We start from the raw sequence: 27,319 nt of genomic DNA, 5'->3' as shown, positions 1-27,319 counted from the left end.
TGCAAATTGAACACAAATAAAATGTAACACAAATAAACCAAGATTTCATTAAATGATATTAAGTGGAAGGGAAAGCTCTGTTTGCACAGGAAAATTACACTTGGCCTGCTGACCTGGCTTTCGGTTGGCGTATCAGGTGGGTTCTTGTGAATAACCATCTGGTAACGTTTATAGACCTGGTAAGACTCCAGAAGTGTGGCTTTGAACTGCGAACTTGGTGGAGATGATCTCACCACCCTCACCTTCAGAAGCAGTTAAAAAAACAAGTTCACTAATTCATTCATTTATTCATTCTGTGGAATATGCATTAACAGTAACTCCCATCCAAGAAACCAAGTTTCAACAATTATTAAAGCACCTAAATATTTTGATATTAAAAACCAACCAGTTAGTAAACAAAGAAAAAAGTTATTTTTGTAACTTATAGACTCATTAAGAAGACAGAGGAGGATCCCCTCTAAACTCTAAGCCTCAGCTTTCATGACTGAATTATGTAAGCCTGCCTCTACTGTAAACTGGCAGAGTATTTCCAGCACTCATGCACACACGACACACACACAAATACCCTCTAGCTGTGCACAACTACCAGTAACTCTAAGAAAGACTAAAAGTACGAATACACTTTTTGGACACTCATTCATCATTGCTAACCCTCAACTTAAAACTCTACTGTTTAAGTTAAAAAGACCTCATAAAGTTTTCCTACTTCATAGCATAGTTAACAACCATGACTCTGAAGTCACATTCCTTCAAATCTTACAATGTCACCATCTTGGTCAAGTAACCTTGTAAAATAAGGATAAGTTTAAAACAGTAATTGCATGCAGTAATGGCTAACATTTACTTTAACATTATTTACTAGCCACTTAAAATGTATTAGCAAAACAGAACAGTAAAACAGTCAAATGCAATGCAACGAAAACAACTGGAAACTTGACATGTGTGCCGTGAGAGGTAATTCTGTGAAGAAAGAGCGACACCCAGTGGTAAAAGATCTCTATACATCCTGAGTATCATTACATTCAAAAAGTAAAAGTAACCACTGGAGAACTGTAATGTTAAGCGTGCTTGGCCCCCTGAATACATTACTATTTATGATCAAAAGATAAAAGACACCTTGTAAAATATTTTAAGTAGTGTATTCAACTCTGTTTACAATTTTGGAAGAACAAAAAATCTGTATCCAAATCAGAGTAGCCAAGGAGTTATAAAAGCTAAAATATGGCCGGGCGAGGTAGTCACACCTGTAATCCCAGCACTTTGGGAGACCGAGGCAGGCGCATCACCTGAGGTCAGGAGTTCATGACCAGCCTGGCCGACATGGTGAAACCCTGTCTCTACTAAAAATACCAAAAATTAGGCGGGCACAGTGGTGGGCACCTGTAATCCCAGCTACTCAGAAGGCTGAGACAGGAGAATCGCTTGAACCCCGGAGGCGGAGGTTGCAGTGAGCTGAGATCGCGCCATTGCACCCCAGCCTAGGCAACAAGAGTGAAACTTCGTCTCAAAAAAAAAAAAAAAGCTAAATTCTATGTCCGATAATACATATATTGAATTAAGGCTTAGAATGCATGAAAGTTAATTTTTATTATCAGGACTTTAGTGATAAGTGATATTTTTAGATGATAGTAAGCTATAAAATTCAAAGGCTGACCAGTTACTAATCACATATGAGAATAAGATAAAAATCATTATGGCTAATGTTTTTGAATTTTTTTGAGACAGACTTTTGCTCTGTTGCTCAGGCTGGAGTGCAGTGGTATGATCTCAGCTCACTACAACCTCCACCTCCTGAGTTCAAGCAATTCTCGTGTCTCAGCCTCCCTAGGAGTTGGGATTACAGGTGAGTGCCACCATGCCCGGCTAATTTTTATATTCTAGTAGAGACGGGGTTTCACTGTGTTGGCCAAGCTGATCTCAAACACCAGACCTCAAGAGATCCACCCGCCTCAGCCTACCAAAGTGCTAGGATTACAGGTGTGAGCCACCACATCCAGCCCTTGTTTTTGAATTTTATATGTAAGAAACTAATACTGAGAAATCTTGATCTGATCTAGAAATGTAAATAAATTTGGAAAAAAGGAGGAATTTGGCTCTAAAGTATTTATATTATGCCCAAATTAGTTTTGGCACTAATGAGAGAGGATTTCAGCAGTACAATTTAGCTCTATTTAGATAATTCCTAACTGCTGGCTTATGTATATGACACCATTTGCTGTCTTTACCAAGATCAGAATATTATAATGGATAAAATAGTGATTTGCCTTGTGCAATCTACTGTCTTTCACTATCTAAACCAAAACTGCTAAAAACACAATTTTAAAGAGTATTTCTTTCATTTTAACTATTAAATTTCAATCAAGGTAGCATGCTAAAATTGACACTGTTTTCACAAGTTTAGTGGCAACTATTCTCAAAAAGTCTTTTAAAAAAAAGGAGTTTCTCTCAAACAGCAGTTAATTTAGTAAATACAAATGTTACTTCTTCCCAGTTCTCTTTAATTTCTTTTAAATTCTCATTATTTAATTAGCAAAACATCAACTGATTAGAACTTCAAATAAAAATAAACAACATGGCCAAACAAAAAAAAAACATAATCAAACAAACAACAAAAGTCCTCCAAAGTACCTCTAACTTGTGTGAAGCATTCTCTGGTAAAGATTCAAAAATTAAATCTTCGAGTGATTTGGGCTGGTTGGATTTAGCCTTTGGTGGAAACAAAGATGGTGGGTGACCTTGAGCCTGGAAACCCTCAAGTTCTCCAGCTGGGTTCTGCTGCATTAGTTTTAACCTTTTCCTTTCTTTCCGGATTTCCTTTGCTTTTCGACATGGAGGCTTACTCAAATCAGCCCCTTTGCCTAAAAAGAATTTTTAAATATTAGACCAATCACATTTGGTTTTAGCAAAGTTTTTTCACATGTTTCAAAGATTCTACAGTGTAAGTCCAAAGAATTTCAATGGTTAGGCTAGCTTTGGGGTAGATGTTTCAGAGGATCCCGATACAGAGCTGTAAGTGGATCTAAAATTCTACCTTAGAAGTGGGAGTTGCTAGAGAAAGTAAATAGCACAGAAACTTTCCAAGGTGGCTCTTACTGCTGAAAATCTTTTTTTTCTTTCTTTTTGAGACAGAGTCTCACTCTGTCACCTAGGCTGGAGTGCAATGGCATGATCTCGGCTCACTGCAACCTCCGCCTCCCGGGTTCAAGCGATTCTCCTGCCTCAACCTCCTGAGTAGCTGGGACTACAGGTGTGTGCCACTATGCCCGGCTAATTTTTGTATTTTCAGTAGAGATGGGGTTTCACCATGTTGGCCAGACTGGTCTCAAACTCCTGACCTCGTGATCCACCCGCCTTGGCCTCCCTAAGTGCTGAGATTACAGGCGTGAGCCACCAGGCCCGGCCTGAATATCTTTTTTTAAAAAAAAATTCATCCACTTCTCTGCCTTTGTGAGGAAGAACACAATCAAATCAAAGTACCTTCTGCATTAAAAGGACACTGCTATCTCTGCCCAACATTTCTGAGGGACATTTCTCTGAAACCACTGGTAACATAAATACTTAGGAACCAGGTGTAAAGGAATAATGATCCCAGCACAAACACTGACAGGTTTTTTTAAATTAAAAGAATCCTTGCACAGCTGTAATTCTAGCACTTTGGGAGGCTAAGGCAGGCAGATCACCTGAGGTTGGGAGTTCAACACCAGCCTGGTCAACATGGTGAAACCCCATTTCTACTAAAAATACAAAAATCAGCCAGGTGTGGTAGCACACACCTATAATCCCAGCTACTCAGGAGGCTGAGGCATTAGAAAAACTTGAACCCGGGAGGCAGAGGTTGTGCTGAGCTGAGATGGCACCACTGCACTCCAGCCTGGTCGACAGAGTGAGACTCTGTCTCAAAAAACAAAAAAGGAATCCTTGCTTAGTTGAAGGTATCTGTGTCTTTCTCCAAATACTGCAGGTATTTGGGTCTCATTAGTTCAGTTGTAGTTAATCAGAGTTTTGTTCTAATTAAAAGACTAAATATCAAACTGACATCCCTTTAAAATAAAAAAATTTTTACTATTATAAACTAAATAAAAATACTTAGAAAAAAACCTGAAAAGAAGACATCATGGTAACAGTCATTTTACTTTGTTTCAGAAACAGAGAAAGGATTTCCCTTTTTTGGTAGTGTTCTCTTTTCTCCAAATTTTCTTTTTTTTTTTTTTTTTTTGAGACAGAGTCTCACTCTGTCACGCAGGCTGGAGTGCAGTGGCGCAATCTGAGCTCACTGCAACCTCTGCCTACCGGACCATTCAAGCAATTCTCCTGCCTCAGCCTCCTGAGTAGCTGGGACTACAGGTGTGCACCACCATGCCTGGCTAATTTTTTGTATTTTCAATAGAGATGGAGTTTTGCCATGCTGGTCAGGCTGGTCTCGAACTCCTGACCTCGTGATCCGCCCACCTTGGCCTCCCAAAGTGCTAGGATTACAGGCGTGAGCCACCACACCTGGCCAAATTTTCCAACAATGAATATTATGCTAGTAATTTTTTAGAAGATATTAAAGAAATAAGGTGTTTAAGATCCCAAAACAGCCGGGCGCAGTGGCTCACGCCTGTAATCCCAGCACTTTGGGAGGCCGAGGTGGGCGAATCACAAGGTCAGGAGATAGAGACCATCCTGGCTAACACGGTGAAACCCTGTCTCTACTAAATATTAAAAAAATTAGCCAGGCATGATGGCGCACGCCTGTAGTCCCAGTTACTTGGGAGGCTGAGGCAAGAGAATTGCTTGAACCCAGGAGGTGGAGGTTGCAGTGAGCTCAGATTGCGCCACTGCACTCCAGCCTGGGTGACAGAGCGAGACTCAGTCTCAAAAAAAAAAAAAAACAGATCCCAAAACAGGATACTCACAAACCATATAAAAGTCAGCAAAAAAAAGGTTTATAAAACTAGCAAATTCAGTTTTTAAAGAGAAGAAAATCAAAACCTAGAGTGGTTAAAGGACTTGACTGAGACCATAAGCTGATCAAATGAAAACCAATCTGATGAGAAAATAGTGAGTTCACAAACAGTTGAGACTGTATCACAACTTCATTAACATGTTTTCTGACTAAAAATAAAGTTTACTTATTAAAAAATGACTTGAATAAGCCTAAGTTATATAAGTCTGAACCAGGTAACAAAAGACCATTTCTATAACTATTCCTCTACTGCCTAACAGAATTACTTTTCTTGGACTACAGACTGTGTCTTTTCTCAAATTTGCTCTGAGCACACACACTCCGACACAAGCTGCCTGAGGTCATGGACAAGGCTCTGTCACTTGGCTAGATGACCTTGGACACGTTTCCCTGTCTGTACAAGAAAAAAACCAGTCCTACCTATAGAGTTCCTGTGAGGATTAAATGAGTTAATACCTGTGCAGCTCATAAAAAATTAACTACCATTCAATTAGGGTTAACTATTATTATTAGCTATTATTTGTATTACCAATATCTAAAATAATGTTTTACCTATATAAACATTCCATAAATAGTAATTTTCAAAATCTTCCATTTTCTATACTGAAAATTACATTCCCTACAGAAGTTACAAAATTATAAGCAAATTTAAAACTAACATGAATTAGAAACACACATTTTCAGCATTTTTATGAAGGACTGACTACCTGTATCGTCTTTACACTAATTAAGTCACTGGACTAGGTAAGTCTTCTCATGATTGTTTTGCTCTACATTTGTATACTACGTTACTACAATGGAAAGTAGGATTTCAGGCAGGGCTCAGTGGCTCACGCCTGTAATCCCAGCACTTTGGAATGCCGAGACGGGCGGATCACCTGAGGTCAGAAGTTTGAGACCAACCTGGCCGACATGGTGAAACTCTTTCTCTACTAAAAATACAAAAAATTAGCCGGGAGTGTTGGCGTGCACCTGCAGTCCCAGCTACTTGGGAAACCTGAGGCAGGAGAATGGCTCGAACCCAGGAGGTGGACGCTGTAGTGAACCAAGATCACACCACTGCACTCCAGGCCTAAGCAACACAGCGAGACTCTGTCTCCAAAAAAAAAAAGAAAAAAAAAAGTAGGATTTCAGCATATCAGGGGATACAAACCTCCCAGGTCAGTAAGTTCCTTCAACAGAATGAAAATAGATCATCAGTGTAAAATCAGTACACTATACCAACCCTGCACCCACAGAGGTTCAAAGCAACTCAAGAATTCCAGGTTAGTCCCAGGTGATTTAAATAGAGTTTAGGAGACCTACATAATTTCTAATTAAGTCCAAGAGAATAGACTTGTAATATTTTTTCAATTAAAATGGAAATGCAAGCTAGCCATGATGGCTCATGTCTGTAAATCCCCGCACTTCGGGAGGCCAAAGTGAGAATACTCCTTAAGCACAGGAGTTCCAGAGCAGCCTGGGCAAGCAGCAAGACCTCATCTCTACAAATCAACTTTTTTAGGCCAGGTGTGGTGGCTCACGCCCGTAATCCCAACACTTTGGGAGGCTGAGGCAGGCAGATCACCTGAGTCTAGGAGTTCAAGACCAGCCTGAACAATATGGCAAAACCCGATCTCTACTAAAAATACAAAAAATTAGCCAGGTGTAGTGACGTGTACTGGTAGTCCCAAGTACTCCAGTGGCTGAGGTGAGAAAATTGCTTGAGCCTAGGAGGTCAAGGCTACAGTGAGTCCTGATTGTGTCACTACACTCTAGCCTGGGAGACAGAGTAAGACCCTGTCTCAAAAAAAAAAAAAATAAACAGGAAATGCAGGTTTGCTTTTGCAGATTCCGAAAAAAAAAAAAAATCCAAGGTTTTTTGTTTGTTTGAGATGGAGCCTCACTCTGTCGCCCAGGCTGGAGTGCAGTGGCGTGATCTCAGCTCACTGCAACCTCTGCCCCCGGGGTTCAAGCAATTCTCCTGCCTCAGCCTCCTGAGGAGCTGGAATTTCAGACACACACCTCCACTCCCAGCTAATTTTTGTATTTTTAATGGAGATGGGGTTTCACCATGCTGGCCAGGCTGGTCTCGAACTCCTGACCTCAGGTGATCCACCTGTCTTGGCCTCCCAAAGTGCTGGGATTACAGGTGTGAGCCACTGAGCCCAGCCAAAATCCAAGGATTTTTAAATAGTCTCAGATTTTTAGTGAAAGATATCTTAACGGAAAAAAATTAAAACCCTGCAAAAATAGTTTTTAATGTTTCAGTAACCATACTGCTGGAAGTAAGGTTGTTATTCTAAAACTGTGTAATACGGGAAAAAGCAAAAGGTTAATGTGTGATATTCTAATTTTACCATCCTCAGTGTTCTTGAGAACTAGGTTTCTCAGTGCAGAAGAAACTACAAACATCAAAAAAAAAGAAAAAGATAAAAATGTATGGCCGGGTGCAGTGGCTCATGCCTGTAATCCCAGCACTTTGGGAGCCTGAGGCAGGTGGATCACTTGAGGCCAGGAGTTCGAGACCAGCCTGGCCAACATGGTAAAACCCCATTTCTACTAAAAGTACCTAAAAGTACAAAAATTAGCCAGGTGTGGTGGTGCACACCTGTAGTCCCAGCTACTCAGGAGGCTGAGGTAGGAGAATCACTTAAACCCAGGAGGCAGAGGTTGCAGTGAGCCGAGATCGCGCCATTACACTCCAGCCTGGGCAACAGAGTGAGGCTGTGTCAAAAAAAAAATAAAGAAAAAGATTAAAATGCGGCCAGGCACAGTGGCTCACACCTGTAATCCCAGCACTTTGGGAGGCCGAGGCGGATGGATCACGAAGTCAGGAGGTCGAGATCATCCTGGCTAACATGGTGAAACCTCATCTCTACTAAAAATACAAAAAATTAGCATGGTGGCGGGCGCCTGTAGTCCCAGCTACTAGGGAGACTGAGTCAGGAGAATGGCGTGAACCCGGTAGGTGAAGCTTGCAGTGAGCGAAGATCACACTACTGCACTCCAGCCTGGGTGACAGAGCGAGACTCCGTCTCGAAAAAAAAAAAAGATTAAAATGCTGTAGTCCTGAATTTGAACTGGAAATATCAGTATGAACTCATAACTTCGTAAGTCTGTTTGCCAACGAAGCCTAGAAAACAATGACCTAGCCAGCAGCAATAATGTGCACTCCTAATCTAGTGTGTGGTCTCCAAATACGATTTCCCACTAAAACGAACCACAACTGCTCGAAGAAATGCCTATACAAGATGCTCCAGGAGCGTAACATCATGCCAGATAGCAAGGAAGCTGTCAAAGACTACCAGGATTATGTCGAAAGGCCTCAAAAGCCAACTTACAGAAGCTCTCAGAGGAGCAACAGATTGCAACAGCATGATGTTCAGATCCATGAGTTCCCAATGATACCAAAAAGAAAACTAACTGGTCACTGTTAGATGTTATTTTGAAAAATGATAAATAAAAAGAAGGAATCAAGAATGTATCCTACCAACCGGGTGCGCTGGCTCACTCCTGTAATCCCAGTACTTTGGGAGGCCAAGGCGGGTGTATCACCTGAGGTCAGGAGTTCGAGACCAGCCTAGCCAACACGGCTAAACCCCGTCTCTACTAAAAATACAAAAAATTAGCCAGCCGTGGTGGCACGCACCTGTAATCCCAGATACTCTGAAGGCTGTGGCAGGAGAATCACTGGAACCTGGAAGGCGGAGGTTGCAGTGAGCCAAGACCATGCCACAGCACTCCAGGGTAGGCGACAGAGTGAGATTCTTTCAAAAAAAAAAAAAAAAAAAAAATATATCCTGCCTTTGCTATGGGTTTTTATGAGAAGCAAACAGACGAGGGGAAGAATGTCTTTATAGAAGCAGTCCAGCCAGCCAGGAAATGAAGAAATGATACAGTATCTAATAAATGAATTGAAGCATGGAACATCCATGACTATTAGCACTAACAAAAAGAGAAGCACCCAGACATCACACGTCTCCTGAAAGACCACTCTAACACCCATGAAGTGATCTCGCCCATCCTCAAATAATTCAAACTCAAATCTGATTAAGACCTGCCCCCCACCCCACCGCAAAAAAATAAACAAAAGAAAATTTAGCCTAGAATCTGACCAAGGCTCTATATCCAACTATCAATTTATAAGCGGGCAGAGGAACATGTTAAACTGCAACATAACCTGTCAGATATAGAAAGTAGAACACACAACCCAAGACAAACAATCCAGTTGGGGAACGATGGAAGGGGAACCTCTAGAACAAAAGAGATTGTTGTTGTTGTTTTGAGACAGGGTCTCATTCTCGTCACCCAGGCTAGAGTGCAGAGGCACGATCTCAGCTCACTGCAGCCTCGACTTCCCAAGCTCAGGTGACCCTCCCACCTCAGCCTCCCAAGTAGCTGGGACTACAGGCATGCACCATAACACCTGGCTAATATTTTGTATTTCTAGTACAGACGGGTTTCACCATATTGTCCAGGCTGGTCTCGAACTCCTGGGCTCAGGCAATCCACCTGCCTCAGTCTCCCACAGTGCTGGGATTACAGGTGTAAGCCACCACGCCTGGCCAAAAGAGATTTTTTAAATGTATCAACAATCACAATATGTGGACATTATCTGGATCCTGACACAAACAAATGTTTAAAAATTGGAATTTGAACACTATTCAATGGCATTGAGAAATTTTATTCAAGTATAATAATAGTATTGTGAATATGCTTGTTCAAAGTTCTTATCTTTTAGAAGCGTATTCTGAAATACAGGATAGCACTGTCTGGGATTTGCTTCAATATAATTTTGGAAGGGGGAACTAGATGAAACAAGAGTGTCTATGACATGAGTCAGTAATTGTTTCAAATGCAGGCAGAGTACCTGGAAATGGATTATACTATTCAATCTACGTTCATCTATGTTTGAATAACGAAGATTTTTTAAATTGACAAATTATAAGTAATTTTACTAAAAAATAATAAAAGAATTGACCCTATACCCAAGAGAGAAATAGTTGAAAGAAACTGTCTAAATTATTCAAAATATTTCACTGGGAGCTGGGCACAGTGGCTCACGCCTATAATCTCAGCACTTTGGGAGGCCAGGGTGGGAGGATAACTTTAGGTGAGGAGTTGGAGACCAGCCTGTATAATATAGTGAGACCCTGTCTCTACAAAAAATTTTAAAATAGCTAGGCATGGTGACAAGCTCCTGTACTCCTACCTACTCAGGAACCTAAGGCAAGAGGATCACTTGGCCCCAGGAGCTCAAGGCTGGAGTGAGCTATGATCACGCCACTTCACTGCAGCCTAGGCAGCAGAGCAAGACCCTGTCTCAAATTAAAAAATAAATATTTTCTTGAACTATTAGTATTAATTAGGATGAAATCTCAGACCAAAATCAACTTAACATGAAAACCTTATGTAAAAAAACTATTCAATAAAATTGCAAATGGAGAATTTTCTCTACTTTAACATGTGTAACATAGTTTAGACAAGAAAAACTAAAATAGTACTAAAAATCTTTCCCTTGGATCATTTTGCATAAGTATAAGAACTAATTCAAAAGCTGAGACCATCTAATAAACTAATAACCATCCAACTTCATATTTTATGAAATAATTTTAAGAGTCATACACACACATATTAAACTCATTTAATACTGGATAAACTTTTTAAGCCTAATTCTTTTATAAGTAATAACATAAAAAAAATCTTACCTGATTAAAGGCAAAGTTAAACATCAAAATCTGGACATTTTAAAACTAGAATACACTAAAATTACATTAAAAAATTTAATGATAAACTGAAGAATTTTATAATGTCTGTATTTTGGACATAATACCTATAATTCATGTTGTCTCACTTAATGCTAAAATAATGTTTATCACTCCTTTTCACTGAGAAAAATTTGATTCTCAACCCCGTAAGGCCCTAAAGTAGTAAGTAGAAATGGAACTCTTTGAAAATATCTGTATTTAGGGATAAGGCTCTTGTTGCAGGCTCTTTAAGCACAGTAGTTTGTAAAAGGCATGATTTGTCCATCTAATTCTAGGCAATAATAAACAAAGCAGGGTTCTGTTTTACAGATTGCATGCCTAAGTCATCCTTTTGGCTGATGGAAAGACCCAGGGTTTAAAATGACTAAGCAAAAAGCAAAGCCGTGAATAGGACTTGGTATCAAAAATCTTTACTACCTGGCTTAGGAACTGTGTGAACTTTAACTGAATGTGATGGTTCACCAGAGCCCAACCTCTCTCCTACGAAATCTTGTGACTGAAGTAATTCATGAGGTTCTTCTTTCTTTGAATTTTTTCCTTCACTCTCTAAACTCTCTTTGACGTCATCACTGAGTGTTTTAAGATCACACTGTATATCCAATTTATTTATCAATGCAAAGTCACCCGCAACAGCATCATCCATTGTGGAATCCATGGGCTCATCTACAAATCAGAAGAAATTAAAAATCCATCAGCTGGGTTATTTGACACAGTTAGGTAAATACAGAAATACAATGCTCCTATTATCCATTGTGGCAGAATTACTATCTGTCCACCAAATCCATTCTCATCCTCCAAAATAAGAGAGCTGCACTTAAGACTGGCACAGCTGGGCATGGTGGTTCATGCCTGTAATTCCAGCTCTTTGGGAGGCCAACACAGGAGGACTGCTTGAGGCCAGGAGTTTAAGACCTGCCTGGGCAACATAGTGAGACACTATCTCTACAGTAAATTAAAAAAAAAAAAAAAAAACAACCTGTGGCACCCTAGTAGGGGAATGTACTGCCAGTCCCTTTACAAGTGGTGACCAAGTTCCTGCCAATCGAACATAACACAATTGATACGTCCAATTGTGCCTCACTAGTTTTAAAGGAAACTTGCGACCCTGAACTTCTACCCTTCCCCACAATGGCTGGATTAGTAAAAACCAGAGCAACCTGGGAAATCACATGTTAAAGAAAAGCCCAGAAGGGCTGGTGGGGAGAAGAGTTGTACGCCAACCTAGAACACCCACACTGAACTGTTATGTGAGGAAAGAAACAGACTTTTTTTTTTTTTTTTTTTTTTTTTGAGGAGTCTCACTCTGTCGCCCAGGCTGGAGTGCAGGAGTGCGATCTCGGCTCACTGCAAGCTCCGCCTCCCGGGTTCACGCCATTCTCCCGCCTCAGCCTCCCGAGTAGCTGGGACCACAGGCGCCCACCACCATGCCCGGTTAATTTTTTGCATTTTTAGTACAGATGGGGTTTCACCGTGTTAGCCAGGATGGTCTCAATCTCCTGACCTCATGATCCACCCGCCTCAGCCTCCCAAAGTGCCAGGATTACAGGCGTGAACCACCACACCCGGCGAAGGCCGGCTAATTTTTTGTATTTTTAGAAGAGACAGGGTTTCACTGTGTAAGCCAGGATGGTCTCGATCTCCTGACCTCATGATCCGCCTGCCTTGGCCTCTCAAAGTGCTGGGACTACAGGTGTGAGCCACCGCATCCAGCCCTGAAAGAAACAGACTTTTATCTTTCTTTTAGTTACTGCATTTTGGTATCTTTTTGTCATGGCTGTTTATTCCTGTACCCTAATGAGTACATCACTCCTAAGAATTAAGTTCCACGCACAGATAATTCGGAAGCCTATAACAAGTCAAATAAAGAACCAAATATAAACACTACAAAAGAAAGACAGGCGGCCGGACGTGGTGGCTCACACCTGTAATCCCAGCACTTTGGGAGGCCAAGGCGGGCAGATCACGAGGTCAAGAGTTCGAGACCAGCCTGGCCAACACAGTGAAACCCTGTCTCTACTAAAAATACAAAAAAATTAGCCGGACATGGTGGCGGGTGCCTGTGGTCCCAGCTACTTGGGAGGCGGAGACAAGAGAATGCCTTGAACCTGGGAGGTGGAGGTTGCAGTGAGCCGAGATTGAGCCACTGCACTCCAGCCCAGGCGACAGAGCAAGACTCCATCTCCAAAAAAAAAAAAGGAAAGGCAACCACCAATTTACAAATGGACAGCATCTTCAATGCTTATTTCCATGTTCATTTTTCCAACTCAGAACCTAATTCCTTTTTTATTTATTTATTTTTTTTGGTGGAGACAGAGTCTTGCTCTGTCACCTAGGCTGGAGTGCAGTGGCCGGATCTTGGCTCACTGCAGCCTTGACCTCCCTGATTCTTGTGCCTCAGCCTCCCGAGTAGCTGGGACTACAGGCGTGCACCACCAAGCTCAGCTAATTTTTTGTTGTTGTTGTTGAAATGGAGTCTCGCTCTGTCACCCACGCTGGAGTGCAATGGCACAATCTCAGCTCACTGCAACCTCTGCCTCCCAGGTTCAAGCAATTCTCCTGCCTCAGCCTCCCGAGTAGCTGGGACTACAGGTGCCTGCCACCACGCCCAGCTAATTTTTTGTATTTTTAGTAGAGACAGGGTTTCACCATGTTAGCCAGGATGGTCTCGATCTCCTGACCTCACGATCTGCCTGCCTCAGCCTCCCAAAGTGCTGGGATTACAGGCGTGAGCCACTGCGCCCGGCCCCAATATGAAAATTTAAAGAAATAAAACCACAATTAGTAAAAAGACTAAGAAAAAAAGCAAATCGTGTGTAACTAAAGTTAAACAAATGCTATTATGTTTTAGCAAAGCCACTCACAATTCAAAACTGATCACACAAATAAGAGGATTTCAAACAGTATAATTTACTGAAGTAAAGCCTTATTCAAACACAGAAAAGCTGATCTTTATTCAGTATTAAAAGGAATAGGGCAATCTTGTTCAAGCTGCATGTAAGCACTTGCTTCTTGAGGGACAATGGCACTTTCTATTTACTTCATAAGGATAGTATTAGGATTAAGAAAGATGAGTTATCAAAGCATTCTGGAAACAGATATTTTGATAAACTCCAAGAAATCACATCTTTAATATGATCCTCAATATTCTTTCCAAGTTAAACTCTTCTGATATATATTCCCTGTACCTTGACTTGGGGGCCGATGGTAACAGTAATAGCAGTGCTAACAGTAGTCGCTGTCATCATAGTAGCAGTAGTACATGACTGTATAAATGACCCTTCCCCTTCCTAAGATGACTGAAAGTGGGACCGTTGCAAAGACAGATAGTAAATAGTTTTTAGACCCAGCCCATCTTACCCTCACAACTTCCTTTGGGAACCTCCCCTTTAGCCAGAAATTTCAACATTTTTTTCAAAACCTTCTTGTGAGATTTTGAAGGCTGAAATTGTAAAGGTCGGCACCTAGGAAAGCAAAATAAATATTTAAAAAGTGAACTCAAACCTTGAAGAAATGAAATCAGTTCTGGATATCACCCAGTACAGTAAGACCATCTCATGCATGAGATTTCTGGTTAAAGATGGGGCTTAATGTAGCCTCTAATCCCAGCCCACATCACACTGAGACTATAGTTAAGAGATATTTTTTTTTTCTTTTGAGATAGAGTCTCACTCTGTCGCCCAGACTGGAGTACAGTGGCACTATCTCGGCTCACTGCAACCTCCGCCTCTCAGGTTCAAGTGATTCTCCTGCCTCAGCTTCCTGAGTAGCTGGGATTACAGGCATGCGCCACCACGCCCTGCTAATTCTTATATTTTCAGTAGAGACAGGGTTTCACCATGTTGGTCAGGCTGGTCTCAAACTCCTGACCTCATGATCCACCTGCCTCGGCCTCCCAAAGTGCTGGGATTACATACATGAGTCACCACTCCCAGCAAGAGATTTAAAAAAAAAAAAAAAGAAAGAAAGACATAACACACCAGAAAAAAGAGAAGGAGAGAAGTGTTAGAAGCTGGAAAACAGATGTACAAAGCAATGCTGCTTTAACAGACCAAAGAAAGTTGAATCCTAGGCCAACAGTAGAAAAAAAAAAAAGCCAATTTTCTCTATATTACCCTTAAAAGTCTTAGGGATTTGTGACACCTCATAGCTCTGGAAATATGAGTGAAAGTAGGTCTAAAAATAGAAAGATCCCCTCAAAGTCTTGCTTTCGAAGCAGTTAAGACAGATGTCAGATCCCCTCTCCCACCTGCAGATGACTAGACGGCTCCCTACTCAACCCAGCAGAAAACTGCAAACTTGGAGGAAAGAGTAACACAGAGCCTCTTACAGGATGGATGCAAGCCACAGCTGAAAGCAGTGGTACCACTGAAAATGGCTTAAGTAATAAAAGTGTACACAGTACATGTTGAGATCACTAACCCAGCTCCAGAACAACAGCAGGTTATGTAATGCTTTCTCTCCAGAATGTGATCAGACCTAAAAATACTAACATCAGGGATTCCCCAACAGAAGAGCCCAGCCAGATCACCCACGGTAAACAAGGCTGAGAAATACCCAAGACCCACAGTAAACCAAACCCATCAGGTACACGGAATTTCCAATGGAACACTGAAAAGTTAGAATCACCAGACACTCGAGGAGAGCCACCACTGAAAAGATAGGTACCAAACAAACTGGAGAAAGTAACTTGGAGGACATAGACCATGACAGAAAGAAAAGAACCTTTTAAAGAAATCCTTAAGAAGATCTCGTTTATTAAGCCACTACAGCCATAAAATAACAAGGTGTTATTAAATAAATAAGAGTCTGAAAACAAAAAGACCTTTAAAATTAAAAATATGACAGGAGAAATGTAAAAATTAAGTAGAAGACCTGAAAACTGAAGTTGAAGAAACCTCCCAGAAGATTCTGCAAAAAAGATGAAAAACTGAAGAGAAAAGGTAAAGTCAGAGACCAGTTTAAACGGTCCAAAATCTAAATAAAGGCATTAAAAAAGAAGAAAATGGAGGTGAAAAGATAGCACAAAAAATTTAACAAAATTTCCCTGAACTAAAGGATAAGATGGGACGAGCCCCCAGATAAGAAGGGCCCCTCCAGTTCATCTGTGATGGATAAAAACAGACACATAGCCAAACTGACTATGAAATGCAGAACAGAGGATAGAAAAGCTTCCAAAGAGAGGCCAAGCACAGTAGCTCACACCTGTAATCCCAGCACTTCAGGAGGCCGAGGCAGGCAGATCACGAAGTCAGGAGATCAAGACCATCCTGGCTAACAAGATGAAACCCTATCTCTACTAAAAATACAAAAAGTATTAGCCGGGTGTGGAGGTGGGCACCTATAGTCCCAGCTACTTGGGGGGCAGAGGCAGAAGAATGACATGAACCTGGGAGGCAGAGCTTGCAGTGAGCCCAAGATCACGCCACTGCACTCCAGCCTGGGCAACAGAGTGAGACTCCGTCTCAAAAAAAAAAAAAAAAAAACAAGAAAAAGAGAACAAAAGAAAAGCTTCGGCCAGGCATGGTGGCTCATGCCTGTAATCCCAGCACTTTGGGAGGCCGAGGCGGGCAGATCATAAGGTCAGGAGATGGAGACCACCCTGGCTAACAAGGTAAAACCTGTCTCTACTAAAAATACAAAAAATTAGCCGGGCGTGGTGGCAGGTGCCTGTAGTCCCAGCTACTTGGGAGGCTGAGGCAGGAGAATGGCATGAACCCAGGAGGCGGAGCTTGCAGTGAGCAGAGATCACACCATTGCACTCCAGCCTGGGCAACAGAGCGAGACTCCGTCTAGAAAAACAAAAAACAACAACAAAAAAAGGAACACCTCCAAAGAGAAAGAACACATCTCAGACAAAGGTATGAGAATCAGAATATCACCGCACTTCTCAACAGTAATAAGACGATAGTGGAACAAAATTCTAGAAAAATTATTTTCATCCTGCACTTCTGTACCCTCCCAAACTAAAGTTAAGTTTGAGCAGTGAATCAAAGTTTGCAGACACACAAGGTCTCAAAAATGTACCTCTTATGCACTTTCTCTATTAGAAGATGTGCTTCACTAAAACAAGGGAATAATCCAAGAAAGAAGGGTTTCCAACTCAGGTGTTAAAAAGAATCCCCAGGCCGGGCGCAGTGGCTCACGCCTGTAATCTCAACACTTTGGGGAGGCTGAGGCAGGTGGATCACAAGGTCAGGAGATCGAGACCATCCTGGCTAACACGGTGAAACCCTGTCTCTACTAAAAATATAAAAAATTAGCCAAGCATAGTGGCACACGCCTGTAGTCCCAGCTACTCGGGAGGCTAAGGCAGGAGAATCACTTGAACCTGGGAGGCAGAGGAAGCAGTGAGCTGAGATCGCACCACTGCACTTCAGCCTGGGCAACAAAGAGAGACTCGGTCTCAAAAAAAAAAAAAAAATCCCTAAGATGACAGTAAAAAGAATAGCCCAGGCCGCACATGGTGGCTCACGCCTGTAATCCCTGCACTTTGGGAGACCGAGGTGGGTGGATCACATGAGGTCTGGAGTTCAAGATCAGCCTGGCCAACATGATGAAACCCCATCTCCACTAAAAGTACAAAAATTAGCTAGGCATAGTGGTTGGCGCCTGTAATCCCAGCTACTCAGGAGGCTGAGGCAGGAAAATCGCTTGAGCCCAGGAGGCGGAGGTTGCAGTGAACTGAGATTGCGCCAGTACACTCCTGCCTGGGCAACAAGAGCAAAACTCTGTCTCAAAAATAAAAAATAAAAAAAAAAGCCCAGGTTTACCATGATGCTTCAGGTGTACGGGGTAACCTGTTCAGATCAAGCAGGTCAGAAGGCTACACAAGGGACTTTTCTCAAGTACATAAAAGCGATCATAGCACTTGATGCGTTTAAATATACTAAGAAGACACTTACATAACTGGGATTTATTTTCAAAATAATCTGGTCATAGTTACACACACGATGCAAACAAAAAAGATAATTAGTAACTCCAAGGAAAGCAAAAACTTGTGCAGGAAAAGTAATCATAGTACCGGCCATGGTTCAGTTGTGAAGCATATTTACACAGTCACAATGGATGTGAACACATCTGCCCAAAATTACACTTCTAAATGGAAAGCTACGGATGGGGACAAAAACCAGCTTGAATGTGGCAGGGAAACAGGGATGAGAGAAAACTAAATCCTTATCTTCCACAGAGAGAAGCCCGGAAATAATGGAGAAAACTAACAGAAAAAGAAAAAAAAAAGCTAGTGTTACAATTATATAAGCATGTTGCTTAAAGACAGGGAGATGAAAAACCAAAAGAATTAGTTAAAATGTTTCAAGATGACTGCCATGGGGGAACAGGAAATGGGACAGGGGGGTTGGGGGACTGCTTTTTCCAAAACAAACTTTATTGCAACTTGACACTTTATGAACATGTGTAATTCTGATAAAAATAAAAAACTTAAAAAAAAAAAAACCATAGCCAGAAAAGTTCATCCTCATTTATACACACATACTGGAGAGTCCCTACTGACTAACAAGAAGCTAAGCTGTTAACTATAGGCCCCTTTCCTTTATCTAAGTTCTCATTGCAACTACTGTTATATACAAGGTAAAAATAACCAGAAGAGTAAATACGGAAAATGACTCCATAAGAAGATGACGTGGCTGGGCCCGGTGGCTCACGCCTGTAATCCCAGCACTTTGGGAGGCCAAGGCAAGCGGATCATGAGGTCAGGAGCTCCAGACCAACCTGGCCAATATGGTGAAACCCCATCTCTACTAAAAATACAAAAATTAGCCGGGCGTGGTAGCATGCGCCTGTAGTCCCAGCTACTCGGGAGGCTGAGGCAGAAGAATCACTTGAACCTGGGAGGTGGAGGTTTCAGTGAGCAGAGATCACGCCACTGCACTCCAGCCTGGGAGACTAAACAAGATTCTGTCTCAAACAAAAAAAAAAGACGATGCATAATGAAATTACAAAGAGAAGCAATTCAGCAAACATTTGATGCCATGTAAAATGCAAAAATCACATAACTACTTTATTTTGCAATGTTAATTGAATCCCCTTTTATAAAGGCAATATGCTTAGAATAATGCTTTCCATGTAACAGGCACCAAATACAATTTAGATTCTTTTTTCTTTAACCAATCAAAATCACCCTTTTCTGATCACAGATTAAGCCAATCAACTTCAAACTTATGAATAGAATCCTGTCCATAATCCAATAAATTGCTAATTGGAGACAAATGACTTCTGCCTTAGAAGATACCTTCTCTTTATAACCACGAAAACTGAAAGAGGACAGCACAAGATATTCTGTCATTCTATTCTTTGTGTAATGACATAGTGTCAGCAAACCAGACCCCATTTTTCTTGTCCTCTGCCAATCCAACGGCCAGTGAGGTAAAAGGGAAGGCTCCTGGCCAGGTGTGGTGGCTCATGCCTGTAATTCCAGTGACAGGTGAAGCCAGCTGGACTTCTGGGTCAGGTGGGGACGTGGAGAACTTTTCTGTCTTACAAGAGGATTGTAAAATGCACCAATCAGCTCTCTGTACCTAGGATCGTAAAACGCCCCAAAGGGCACTCTGTAGCTAGCTAGAGGATTGTAAAACACACCAATCAGTGCTCTGTGGCTAGAGGTTTGTAAAATGGACCAATCAGCACTCTATAAAATGGACCAATCAGCACTCTGTAAAATGGACCGATCAGCAGGACATGGGTGGGGACAAATAAGGGAATAAAAGCTGGCCACTCCAGACAGCAGCGGCAACCCACCAGGGTCCCTTCCACGCTGTGGAAGGTTTGTTCTTTCACGCTTCACAATAAATCTTGCTGCTGCTCACTCTATGGGTCTGCGCCACATTTAAGAGCTGTAACACTCACTGCGAAGGTCCGTGGCTTCATTCTTGAAGTCAGCGAGACCAAGAACCCAGAAGGAACCAACTCCAGACACATCAGCACTTTGGGGGGCTGAGGCAGGCAGATCACCTGATGTCAGGGGTTCGAGACCAGCTTGGTCAACATGGTGAAACCCATCTCTACTAAAAGTATCAAAAAAATTAGCCAGGTGTGGTGGTGCACGCCTGTAATCCCAGCTAGTCGGGAGGCTGAGGCAGGAGAATCGCTTGAACACGGGAGGCAGAAGTTGCAGTGAGCCGAGATAGCGCCACTGCACTCCAGCCTGGGCGACAGCAAGACTCCATCTAAAAAAAAAACAAAAACAAACAAAAAAAAACTCCTAATCAAGGATCAGTGAACCTTTGGGAGTCTGCAATCATCCTAAAATTAACACACAAAATGTGCTGGGCATGGTGGCTCACGCCTGAAATCCCAGCACTTTGAGATGGGTAGATCACGAGTTCGAGACTAGCCCGGCCAACATGGTGAAACCCCATCTCTACTAAAAATACAAAAATTAACCAGTCCTAGTGGTGGGCATCTGTAGTCCCAGCTACTCGGGTGGCTAAGGCAGGAGCATTGCTAGAACCCAGGAGGCGGACACTGCAGTGAGCTGAGATCACACCACTGCACTCCAGCCAGGGCGACAGAGCAAGACTCAGTCTCGGTGGGGAGGATATGCAAAATGTTACATATTTTTGTCTACATGCCTTTGGGCAGGAGGCCAGCTCTCATCAAATTCTCAAAATGGTTTGCAACCCAAAAACAAGTTAAGAGCAACCAAGGCAGACAGCTTTGAGGACCAAACAAAAAAACTAATGGACAAAAAAACTGTTTGATTTTTTAATTTTTCATTTCTTAAAGTAAAACTGTCTTAATTTTATGAGTATATATACACATTGAAATTGGAGACAAATACATACTTCAAAATGTTAATGCACTTTTCACATTTTCTATCAAAAAAAAAGGTTCAGGTGCAGTAGTAGCTCACACCTATAATCCCAGCACTTTGGGAGGCTGAGGCAGGAGGCTCCTTTGAGCCTAGGAGTTGGAGATCAGCCTAGGAAACATGGTGAGATCAGCCTAGGAAACATGGCAAGACCCCTTTTCTATAAAAAAAAAATTTAATTTGCCAGGCCTGGTGGTGTGTACCTACAGTCCCAGCTACTTGGGAGGCTGAGGTGGAAGGATCACTTGAGCCTGGCAGGCAGGCTGCAGTGAGCCATGGTTGTGCTACTGCATTCCAGCCTGAGCAAGACCCTGTCTCAAAAAAAAAAAAAGAAAAAAGGAGAAAAAGGTGATTATGACCTTATAACCAGAATAAGAGAGAAGATTCTTCTATGTTGGGATGAGGTGAGAAGGTACATGGAAAATCCAAAAGATTATGAAAAAAATCCAACGAAGACTTTGTAGGAAAATAGACTTTGGTTTAAGTTTCCCATTTAAGAAAACTGGACTCTGGGCCAGGTACAGTGGCTCACGCCTGTAACCAGCACTTTGGGAGGCTGAGGAGGGTGGATCATGAGGTCAGGAGTTCAAGACCAGCCTGGCCAACATAGTGAAACCCCGTCTCTACTAAAAATACAAAAAATTAGCCGGGCGGGGTGGCAGGCACCTGTAATCCCAGCTACTCGGGAGGCTGAGGCAGGAGAATCGCTTGAACCCAGGAGGCAGAGGTTGCAGGAGCCAAGATCACGCCATTGCACTCCAGCCCAGGTGACAGTGCGAGACTCCGTCTCTTAACAACAACAAAAAAAAACAAAAAAAAACTGGACTCTAAGTGTAAGTGGCAGATTAAATTTAAGCCCTCTTCCTTCCAATTAATTTTTTTTTCAACTTTTATTTTAGATTCAGGGGGTGTAGGTACAGGCTGGTGACCTGGATATATTGCATGATGCTGAGGTTTGCAATATGGATGATCCCACCACCCCGGTACTGATCGTCATACCAAGTTGGTTTTTCAACCCTTAGCTCGCGCCCTCCCTCCTCCTCTAGTAGTCTCCAGCTTCTACTTTTGCCATCTTTGTGTCTAAGTACCCAAGGTTTAGCTCCCACTTATAAGTGAGTGAGGTGGAAAATTAAAGAAAAATAACATTAAAAAGAAAGATAAATAAGCTTTCCTGTTTTAGGCTGACTTGTCCCAGAGGCAGCAACAGGCACGGCATAGACCCAGGAAAAGCCTTGATAATATTATCTAATGTGCTCTGGAGATTCTCCCAGCACTCCACATGCAGAGAAGAAAAAACAAATTTTCCTTTGTTTTACGGAATGAGTTCATAGATTCCTGTTCTCTGTAACTAGTGATTTCAAGTATTCTGTTTTATCTGAGAAGTACAACGAGTATCATGAGAAGCCTGAGTAGGCCTGAACTACAGCTGCCTGGGCACCATAGTGAAGATTATAGGATAAGCCCAGGCAAACCTAGATAACGGACATCTGGGTTGCTTGGCAACGGTCATGTGCAATCCTGAGTTTTTCCTGCCTCTGTATCCCTGCTTTCACGCCACTGTAAGCTTGCTTCAGGCTAGCCCACCGCCTTTTGTGAAGTGGGTATAAAAGTCTTTGTTCCGGGCCCAGTCTTTTGGACATTGAGTCAGCTGGGCCTAAGTGTACTCAATAAAGTTTCTCCTGTTTTAACCCGAGGTCTCTCTCGTCCTCCTGAATCCCACATGAGAACATGAACCTACCAAGTAATTTATAGGAGCCTGTAGTATTGCTTGAACACAAGCACTGTGTCAAGCAATACACCAGAATGCAGAAAATCCTAAGCTAAGTCCTATAATATTTAATATCCAAAAATAATGTGAATATTTACCAACATTTTCCCAATATTTCATGGCATTCATTGACAAGATTGCTAAATTAAGAGGGTATTTTTTTCACATATTTATATCTGAACCAATCAAACAATATTACTAAAACCTACTGATCAGCACATAAATATAGCATCAGTATGAAGAAAAGACATAACTCATTTACTTTTCCTTTTAAAGGACATCTACCTAGAGCAGAAATAAACATTAAAAAAGCACAAGAGACTACTAAAATACACAATCTTCATATTATAAATCCTCTTTCTACTAATTAAAATTCTTACCTTATTGTGTACTGAGGACAACATGTTTGATTCATGACAGGTTTGTACACGTATTTTCCACTTCTAAAATTATAAAAATAGTTTGTTAATGTCTTATATATTTCTCACTTATACCAAAACAGCCTAGCACAGGAGCATTAAATTAAGGGTAAAAAATCTAATCAATATTGTAGAAATGCATGTAGGTTTAATTACTCTTCATAAGCTAAATAACATTCAAAGTGCGTGTAGCAAAGTTTAGAACCCTGCCTTTTATTTCCTAAAGTTTTACTTGCGTACCCCCGGGCCAATCATCTCAGTTCCCCTCTCACCAGCATCTGCCACCCCTGCTCTGCCTTAACCTGCCACCAATCCTCAATACCACAAGGGCAATGGGAGAAATGCCACGATGCTGTGGGACTCATGTATGTGATGCCTGTGACAACCACGTTTGGGTATTCCACATGCACCAGCACGGAGTACCCCAAAACTAACCCGCTTCTTTCCATGCATTCCAGGTCTATGGTACTAACAGAACTGTTCATTCTGTTCTCAAGTCAGAAACTGGGAGTCATTTTAGACTCCTCCCTGGAATTCACCTCTTATCCTGTTAACAAGCTTTCCCCCACTTTAAACCCTATCTTAAATTGTCCCCTCTTCTCTATCATCATTGCCACTAAGGTGACGGTCCTCATCATCGCACATCCGGATAGCGCAATAACCTTTGCACTCATCTTCCTGCCTCTATGACCACCCCTTCAAATACCTCTCAGCCATCTGAACAATCTTTTCTAAAACAAATTCCATCACATTTCTCTCTTACCATAAAATCCTTCCATGACTGCCTTCTACCTTTTAAAAGTTCTGACCAGGCATGGTGGTTCATACCTATAATCCCAACACTTTGAAAAGCTAGGCTGGAAGAACACTTGCAACTAGGTGTTCGAGACCAGCATGGGCAACATAGCAAGATCTTACAACAAACTGAAAAATTAGCCAGGTGTTGTGATGCACACCTGTAGTCCTAGCCACTGCAGAGGCTGAGGCAAGAGGATCACTTGAGTGTGGGAATTTGGGGTTACAGTGAGCTATGATGATGACACTGTACTCTAGCCTGGGCAACAGAGCGAGACCATGTCTCTAAGTTCCTTATCATGGCATGCAAAGTCCTTTAAAATCTGACTTATGTCTACCTTTTGAATCTCTTTAAGTTTAAGGAAAGTTGTGATGTGATGTTTCAGCTGGTGCTCCCAATCCCACGTCTTTGGCGAGTATTAGCGTACAGTATTTAATATTACTTATATTTACACAAGGAACTTTACCTAAGAGTTACTTAAAAATCATCCACATAAAAATAACTACTCAAAACAGGCCATATGTGGACTTTAAGGAAATCCTTATTCAAATAAACTAACTGTTAAAGAAGACATTTTTGAGACAATCTGGAAAATCTAATAAAAAGTAAGTAACAGGTAACACCAAAGAATTTTTATTAATTTTGTAAGGTGTGATACAGCATTGTGGATCAGTTAAAAAGAAAAAAAGACCTCTCTCTTAGAGATACATACTTATTCCCTATCTATTGATAGGACAAATGTCATAATAACCTACTGATGTAATTTGCTATTAAATATTAAAAGGTGGAGCAGGAGAATCAAACATGATTGGCAGAATGTTAATAACTGCTGAAGCTTAGTGATAGGTACCTGAGGTTCATTCTAATGTACTCTCTGCTTTTATAGATATTTGACATTTTCCTAATAAAGTTTTTTAAAAGAGAGAAAAAAATCACTACACGAAAGAATATAATAAAAATTTTCTTAAACCTCTTTCCAACAACAGGAAAGCATTTTAAAGGCACGCTGTATTTTTCAAGAACCTGAGTAACAGTAGGAAGTCTCTTTGTATCTGGAAGCTTTACCTTCGCCATCCTCGGTCTATGAGATCCTGATAATCCTGTACTGTCATGGAATGTGCCCACATGCCTGAAAAAATAAGTAGCGTGTTAATTACGGCACGGTAACCTTTTTTCTTTTTTAAATTCAAAGTGTGAATTTTAAAAATAGGAGTGTTTGGCCAGGCACGGTGGCTCATGCCTGTAATCCCAGCACTTTGGGAGGCCGAGGCGGGCAAATCACAAGGTCAGAAGTTTGAGACCAGCCTGGCCAACATGGTGAAACCCCGTCTCTACTAAAAATACAAAAATTTAGCTGGGCGTAGTGGTGGGCGCCTGTAATCCCAGCTACTCAGGAGGCTGAGGCAGGAGAATCGCATGAACCCAGGAGGTGGAGGTTGCAGTGAGCTGAGATCACACCATTGCACTCCAGCCCTGGCGACAGAGTGAGACTCTGTCTCAAAAAAAAAAAAAAAAAAAAGGAGTGTTTAGGTTAAAATTCCAAAACACTCATATTGGATAAACGAAAAGTTTGTACATACTTCACAGCTGTTAGTCTGGCATACATACAGCACAAATAAAAAATGACATTATATATATTTTAATTAAAAAAACACATCAAAGTAATCATATTTATTTGAGGATTAGTGAATAGTCTCTATGACAGCACAAATTTAGGTCCTCACTGCAATCAGACTGCATCAGACCTTCAAACTTTAATAATATCCCCAATGATTTAACATGCTGGTCTCTTCAGAAAACTTAGCAAAATGTTTTATGCTTATTAGTTCTCCTGATTTATATACAGGTATATATTTACAGTATAGTCTTGAGCATTAAAAATTGGAGAAAAGTATGTAACAATATTCCTTCTAAGTGTAAGAATTGAAAGTAACTCAGCCAGGCACAGTGGCTCACGCCTGTAATCCCAGCACTTTGGGAGGCCGAGGTGGGCGGATCATCTGAGGTCAGGACTTCAAGACCAGCCTGGCCAATATGGTGAAACCCCGTCTCTACTAAAAATACAAAATTAGCCGGGCATGGTGGCGCATGCCTGTAATCCCAGCTACTTGGGAGGCTGAAGCAGGAGAATCGCTTGAACCCAGGAGGCAGAGGTTGCAGTGAATCAAGATCGAGCCATTGCACTCCACACTCCAGTCTGGGCAACAAGAGTGAAGCTCCGTCTCAAAAAAAAAAAAAAGAAAGAAAGAAAGAAAGTAACTCAAATGCCAAGGAACAGGAAGATGATTACAGTGGCTATGATGTTGTCAACATGATGGAATAATTACACAACTATGAAAAAAAAACGAAGACTATGAAGAAACATTTAAAGGCATATCAGAACTAAAGGCTTCATGAGGTGGTGGCTCAAGCCTATAATCCCAACACTTTGCAAGGCCAACATGGAAGATCACTTGAGGTCAGGAGTTCAAGACCAGCCTGGGCAACATAACAAGTCTCTGTTTCCACAAAAAACAAATAATAATCATAATTAATCAGGTTTTGTGGCCTGTGCCTATGGTCCCAGCTACTTGGGAGGCTGAGATGGGAGGAGGCTTGAGACCAGGAATTTGAGATTTGAGGCTGCAGTAAGCTATGAACGCACCACAGCACCGCAGCCTAAGCGAAGGAGCAAGACTCAGTCTCTTTAAAAAAAAAAAAAAACAAAAAACTAACTAAAGTTAAAAAAGAAATGGGCCAGGTGCGGTGGCTCATGCCTGTAATTCCAGCACTTTGGGAGGCCGAGGCGGGTAGATCAACTGACGTCGGGAGTTCAAGACCAAGCCTGGCCAACACGGTGAAACCCCGTCTCTACTAAAAATAAAAAAAAAATTAGCCGGGCGTGGTGGCAGGAAACTGTAATCACAACTACTCGGGAGGCTGAGGCAGGAGAATCCCTTTAACCTGGGAGGCAGAGGTTGCGGTGAGCAAAGATCGCGCCACTGAACTCCAGCCTGGGCAACAAAAGTGAAACTCTGTCTCAAAATAAATAAATAAATGGATTTTTCCCTTTTGTAAACAGTAAATCACATCAGAGATATGTAAAGATAGAGACAGGCTTGATGAGCAGAAAATAATGGGAAAAGCATGGCACTGGAGTCCAACAGAAATATCCCGACACCTGGCAGGCACTCACTGACACTAAGGAGTTACCCAATGAGCCTCAATTTCATCATCTGTAAATAAAAAAATAAAACCCACCTACCAAGTAAGTAGATGCCCCATAATAAAGAGTATTAAAATTAAAATCGAGATACTAGAAAATGATGATTATTTTCTCTTGATGGAAAGGTTGCAGGCAGGTTTCTTTGACAAAATGTGAAATACAAGACATTTATGTTAACCAATTTTCTCTTACCACAATTATTAGAAAAAAATAAGTAATGACCTATTAAAATATTAATTTTAGGCACATTTAATGTAACTTACTGATTTTATATATATTATAGCCAAAATACAAAAATTCTGAAAAAGAGAAAGTAGAAATCCACATTACTCTAAGGCCATATTACCACTGTCACTATTTGGTGTGCTTCCGGGCCTTCTTCCTTTCAGAACTGTAATCATGTCGCATAAGCCATTTGCATCCTGTTGCTTTTCTCCGTTTAAGTCCAAACTGGAAGCATTTTTCCATTTAGTCTTCATAATTCTCACTTCTAATGATTGCATAACTGTCTACTCAAAATCGCTGCCCACAAGAAGCACTTAATAAACACTTTTAATGAAGGAGCAAATGCACACACCGTTATCGACCAAATCATTTCCCACTTACA

At 41.5% G+C, this 27,319-nt stretch overlaps 1 protein-coding gene across 18 annotated transcripts in view; it reads right to left on the bottom strand.

Annotated features, from left to right (window-relative positions):
• Positions 1-27,319, bottom strand: part of ATE1 (arginyltransferase 1) — a 193,219-nt gene that overhangs the window by 163,099 nt on the left and 2,801 nt on the right. For 8 of the 18 annotated variants that reach the window (XM_055246887.2, XM_063625316.1, XM_063625365.1 and 5 more), the window contains exons 2-7: positions 24,573-24,636; positions 22,673-22,735; positions 14,056-14,159; positions 11,116-11,361; positions 2,629-2,858; positions 114-242 (exon numbers count right to left, since the gene is read on the bottom strand). In XM_055246887.2, coding sequence (XP_055102862.2) covers positions 114-242; positions 2,629-2,858; positions 11,116-11,361; positions 14,056-14,159; positions 22,673-22,735; positions 24,573-24,636 — 836 coding nt within the window. Of the gene's footprint in view, positions 1-113; positions 243-2,628; positions 2,859-11,115; positions 11,362-14,055; positions 14,160-19,560; positions 19,569-22,672; positions 22,736-24,572; positions 24,637-27,319 lie in introns of those variants that run through there. The other 10 variants (XM_055246935.2, XM_063625370.1, XM_063625402.1 and 7 more) reach the window with 3 other exon arrangements.

The sequence above is a fragment of the Symphalangus syndactylus genome, chromosome 2 (genome assembly GCF_028878055.3).
Source record: "Symphalangus syndactylus isolate Jambi chromosome 2, NHGRI_mSymSyn1-v2.1_pri, whole genome shotgun sequence".
Lineage (NCBI taxonomy): Eukaryota > Metazoa > Chordata > Mammalia > Primates > Hylobatidae > Symphalangus > Symphalangus syndactylus.
The sequence above is the reverse complement of the archived record's forward strand: the minus strand, read 5'-3'. Positions and strand labels throughout refer to the sequence as shown.